The sequence below is a fragment of the Oncorhynchus kisutch genome, linkage group LG7 (assembly GCF_002021735.2).
Source record: "Oncorhynchus kisutch isolate 150728-3 linkage group LG7, Okis_V2, whole genome shotgun sequence".
NCBI classification, from domain to species: Eukaryota; Metazoa; Chordata; class Actinopteri; order Salmoniformes; family Salmonidae; genus Oncorhynchus; species Oncorhynchus kisutch.
The window spans coordinates 12,819,946-12,825,028 of NC_034180.2; the positions used below are offsets into that span (position 1 = coordinate 12,819,946).

The 5,083-nt window shown below is 41.6% G+C and overlaps 1 protein-coding gene across 1 annotated transcript; it reads left to right on the forward strand.

Annotated features, from left to right (window-relative positions):
• The first annotated feature begins 1,506 nt into the window (after positions 1 to 1,506).
• Positions 1,507 to 4,641, forward strand: LOC109887816 (secreted frizzled-related protein 2). The gene is made up of 3 exons (XM_020479091.2): positions 1,507 to 2,138; positions 2,776 to 2,856; positions 3,022 to 4,641. Exons 1-3 carry the CDS (start codon positions 1,643 to 1,645, stop codon positions 3,324 to 3,326), a joined length of 882 nt encoding a protein of 293 aa, XP_020334680.2. The 5' UTR covers positions 1,507 to 1,642; the 3' UTR covers positions 3,327 to 4,641.
• The last annotated feature ends 442 nt before the right edge of the window (positions 4,642 to 5,083 follow it).

Consider the following 5,083-nt stretch of genomic DNA (forward strand, 5'->3'; position numbering starts at 1 on the left):
GTGTAGTACGATTCGATCTTAGTCCTGTATTGAAGCTTTGCCTATTTGATGGTTCGTCAGAGGGCATAGCGGGATTTCTTATGAACTCTGGGTTAAAGTCCCGTGCCTTGAAAGTGGCAGCTCTAACCTTTTAGCTAGTTTAGCGGATGTTGACTGTAATCCATGGCTTCTGGTTGGGGTATGTACGTACATTCACTGTGGGGACGATGTCATTGATGCACTTATTGATGAAGCCAATGACTGATGTGGTGTACTCCTCAATGCCATCAGAGGAATCCCGGAACATATTCCAGTCTGTGCTAGCAAAACAGTCCTGTAGCTTAGCATCTGCTTCATTTGACCACTTTTTTTATTGATCTAGTCACTGGTGCTTCCTGCTTTAATTTTCGCTTGTAAGCAGGAATCAGGAGAATATAGTTATGGTCAAATTTGCCAAATGGAGGGTGAGGGAGAGCTTTGTATGCTGATAGAAATTTGGTAAAACGGATTTAAGTTTCCCTGCAGTAAAGTCCCCGGCTACTAGGAGCGCCGCCTCTGAGTGAGCGTTTTCTTGTTTGCTTATGGAGAAATATAGCTCATTCAATGCTGTCTTAGTGCCAGACTGTGGTGGTATGTAAACAGCTACGAAAAATACAGCCACGAAAAAACTCTCTAGGTAGGTAGTGTGGTCTACAGCTTATCATGAGATACATCAGGCGAGCAAAAGCTCAAGACTTCCTTACATATTGTACATCAGCTGTTATTTACAAAAATGCATAGCCCGCCGCCCCTTGTCTTACCAGACACCGGTGTTGTTCTATCCTGCCGCCACGACTCCGTGAAGCATAAAATATTACAGTTTTGAATGTCCCATTGGTAGTTTAATCTTGCCCGTAGGTCATCTATTTTATTCTCCAAAGATTGCACATTTGCTAGCAGAATGGAAGGAAGTGGGGGTTTATTCAATTGCTTCGAATTCTCCGCTTCTTCACACAAATCATGGCGATATGGGCCTGTTTCCGAGAAAGCAGTACATTGTTTGTGTCGGGCTTGTTTCTGCCAGTCCGTGGTGAGTAATAGCAGTCCTGATGTTCAGAAGTTATTATCTGTCATAAGAGACGGTAGTGGCAACATTATGCACAAAATATAAGTTATAAAAAAACGCAAATAAAGAACAAAAAAACCACAAGCAGTTGGGGACATGTAAAGCATCTGCCTTCTTCTCCAGCGCCATTTTTCAAATAAACCTTGGTTTGTATACATATGTTTTTGCTACAATAAGAAATGAAGAATATTGTAAACTAGAAATGTACACTAGAAATGAGAAATGAAGAACATTGTACACTAGAAAATATCCCAGTGCACACTTTCACGCATCTTTCTCTGGTGAGCTCTATTGTTTAATGCCAGTCGAATGTTCACCTGAAACCGAGGAGTGAAACTGGACCAATAGATGAGATCACTTGACGACACTGACTCCTCCCAAACATGCCCACAAGAAAACACCATGTTAGGCTACTACATATTCAGAACATTGTCAGTGGTCCTCTACTCATGTAGGCTACTGATGCTGAAGAACACCTGGATGAAGGAATTGCAGCTCAACTTTTCGATATATTAAAAAAAAATCTTAGATCATTTGTATTTTATTTAGGCAACAACTATGAATTACTACATTCTGTCCTTAATATGGGCGATAACATTACCTGCGTGCATGGCCATCCAGGGATTATACAATTTCGGTCAGCCCGAGTTATCCTTCAAAAAGAATAACTGCAAACCCATCCCGGCCAATCTTCTCTTGTGCCATGACATCGAATACACTGAGATGCGCCTCCCGAATCTTCTCGGGCACGAGACCATGAACGAGGTTTTGCAGCAAGCCTCTTCGTGGATTCCACTGGTCCAGAAGCAGTGTCACCCCGACACGAGGAAGTTTCTTTGCTCTCTCTTTGCACCGGTGTGTCTGCACGATTTGGACGAGCCTATCCAGCCGTGCAGGTCGTTGTGCGTGAGCGTCAAACACGGTTGCGCACCGGTGATGTCCGCGTTCGGTTTCCCGTGGCCAGATATGCTTGACTGCGAGCGCTTCCCCCAAGACAATGACCTGTGTATCCCTCCAGCGGGCATCGATTATTCCATGCCAGTCACCAAAGAAGGTAAGGTATTGGCATAATTCGGCTAGACTACACTTCAGTTATTCAAAAGATAAACCTCAAATCGATTATATATTTGTGTAAACCTGTTTAACCAGTTCTGAAAATACAGGGCTTTATTATGGTAACATAACAAAAAGTTTAAAATTTTGAGTAAGATTTTCATATACAGAATACTGATAAAATAAATAAAGTCAAGGCAAAAGATGTCTTAGCCTACAATAACATGACTACAGCAAACAGCCGATGGTATATTTTATGCAGTAGCCTATTGAGATCTAATGGGGTAATGAAATGGAGTAATTAAATAAAACGTAATAGCCTAAATAAAAAACATGTTCATGGAGCTCCTGGAGTCCCTCGTGGATTTTCACAAGAGTGAACATCAGGTTAATTAGTGGTCTTGTGGAATCCCCTCCTTTGGGCAGGGCCTGTGTTTACTGGGTTGTCCCCTTAATTAGGGGATGTTTAAACAGCACGATCTCCATGGGTTACTCCTGAGGATCACTCGACAGTGGAATGTGAGAAAGAATGCATTGAATAGCTTTACTCTTTACACTGTCATTTGATTTATAGTTGATTGAACACCTGTTGAATTTACAGTGGGAGTATAAAACATCTGCTCTCGTTTCTCCTGTAGTGCCCAGAGTGTGTGACGCCTGCAAGGAAAAGGAGGAAAATGACAATGAAATAGTTGACAACCTGTGCAAAAACGACTTCGGTAAGTCCTACTCCTGAATTCTAAGTAGATACAGTCTTATCTTTGCTTTTATAGATATACAAATGTCGGCTACCTACTGCAGGCCTGTCAGCACCCAGTTTCAAGTCCAACAAATCGAAACCTTAACCTCAACCTCTTCCTTTCAACCCTGCCTGCTTTGCGCAGCCCTGAAGATCAAGGTAAAGGAGATCTCCTACATGAACGGCGACACCAAGATCGTGCCCGAGACCAAGAGCAAGACCATCTACAAGCTGAGCGGTGTGACAGAACGAGACCTGCGCAAGACGGTGCTCTGGCTCAAGGATGGCCTGCAGTGTGTGTGCGACGAGATGAACGACATCAACGCCTCCTACCTGGTCATGGGCCAGAAGATGGATGGCCACCTGGTCATCACCTCGCTCAAGCGCTGGCAGCGGGGCCAGCGTGAGTTTAAGAGGATCTCGCGCAGCATCCGCAAGCTGCAGTGCTGAGGGAAGCCAGACTCAGACCCGATGAGTCTTATCCTAAACTCTAAGAGCCGGATCTGGTCCGATCCGAATGCAACTAGTTCTCAGTCAGTATTGTTAAACGTCCTGTTTTTAGTACCATGTTTAGCGCTGCCATAGGCTACTTTTCAACACGTTTATTAGGATTTCATTTGATCCATCAATAGTCCTTATAAGATAACACAAATCAACACAAATCACATACACATTACATTAAAATCAAAGACAAACAGGTGAATATTGCAGGTCTACTACATACTACCTGTAATGTTGTATGCATATTTCAGTGTTTCTGAAAAGATTCAAAATCATTCTTTTCATTTTTTCATTATGCAATGCAGTCTGTTAGGCTACACTTATCCAGACTTGATGATGAGGCTGGATACATTTAGTGCATTGGCCTATCATTAGGTGATAGGGAGAGTGTGTGGTTTCTGTGTGCATGGTGCGATATTGTTTCAGATGTATTCTTTAAGATGATGATATGGTATGTAAAGAAATACAATGTAATGTGCTTTTTTACTTATTATTTTTCTCAAGCAATGAGAGATAGCTGGCTATATTCTCTGCCTTTTAGATAGTACTTCCAATGTACCCCTGGCATTGCAAGTTCAGCAGCCCTAAGCAAGGCCCATATCATTGCAGTGACGACAATCAATTATTTGACCCTCTGCAGTCAATGGACTATGTCACCTTTTTGTACATGAGCCTCAATTACTGCACTGTTTATTTTTCTACCACAATTATTAATTATGAAATATTTTTCTGTTTCAAGCTTTTTCAAGTAAATTCCTTTGACATTGGTGATCAAATTGTGGAGTGCCCGTCTACCATGCCATTTCTGTTTCTCTCAACTTTTTAAAATTACATTTCTTCTCACTATGGCAGCGTGTCTTAGGTATGTTAACTAAGTATATCAGGATTGTATATTAGTGGTCGATTGTGTTTTCATTTTTAGGGGTGAATGCAAACGTGTGTGTGTGTGTGTGTGTGTGTGTGTGTGTGTGTGTGTGTGTGTGTGTGTGTGTGTGTGTGTGTGTGTGTGTGTGTGTGTGTGTGTGTGTGTGTGTGTGTGTGTGTGTGTACTCTGTAAATATCAGAAACCTTGTATTCTTGTACATAGTTTCGGGAGACCGCAGGAGTTGGCACGTGTGTATTCAGATGGTGATATATATTTTTTGTAAATTACAACACTAAACATATGTTTGTATAATGTTAATCTGAGAAGAGTAATTCTTATAAATGATATGCATATTTTGGTCCCTCTTAATTAAAGGAAACAATTCAAGGAACCTTAAAATACAAGTCTTTGACTAATCAATGGCATGTTTATTAATATGTTGGCAACAGATATGAAGTGAAGACCGGAAAACCAGACACAACCTCTTCAGAACCATTCCAGATCTAACTTCTTGACAACCAGAGCTAAATTTAGTGTATTGAGACTATGACAAGATCTGTTGAAATATGGAAAAACAAGACGCAGACCAACCCTCTTAAAGTATCTATCTCCCTAAACATTATCATGCCAATACAACATCCACATTTAAAGCAAGGTGCCAGGGCAAGAGATGGTACTCTGTAGCTTCGTTTATACCTGGTGCTAACACGCGTCCTTTGTCCTGGTTTTGTCAACATACTGATTGTGCCCACATTTGTAGACAGGTGTAGATGATCAAAAAACACATTGTGATCTGATCTTCCTGACCACCTGCAGAGGTAGCAGAGCACTCATTGTGTCT

Bases quoted from the DNA above. Each gene is read 5' to 3' on its own strand.
- LOC109887816 (XM_020479091.2), top strand. From the start codon at position 1,643: ATGAATTACTACATTCTGTCCTTAATATGGGCGATAACATTACCTGCG. The intron at 2,139-2,775 runs GTAAGGTATTGG...TTTCTCCTGTAG, and splicing joins CATGCCAGTCACCAAAGAAG to TGCCCAGAGTGTGTGACGCC. The intron at 2,857-3,021 runs GTAAGTCCTACT...TGCTTTGCGCAG, and splicing joins CCTGTGCAAAAACGACTTCG to CCCTGAAGATCAAGGTAAAG.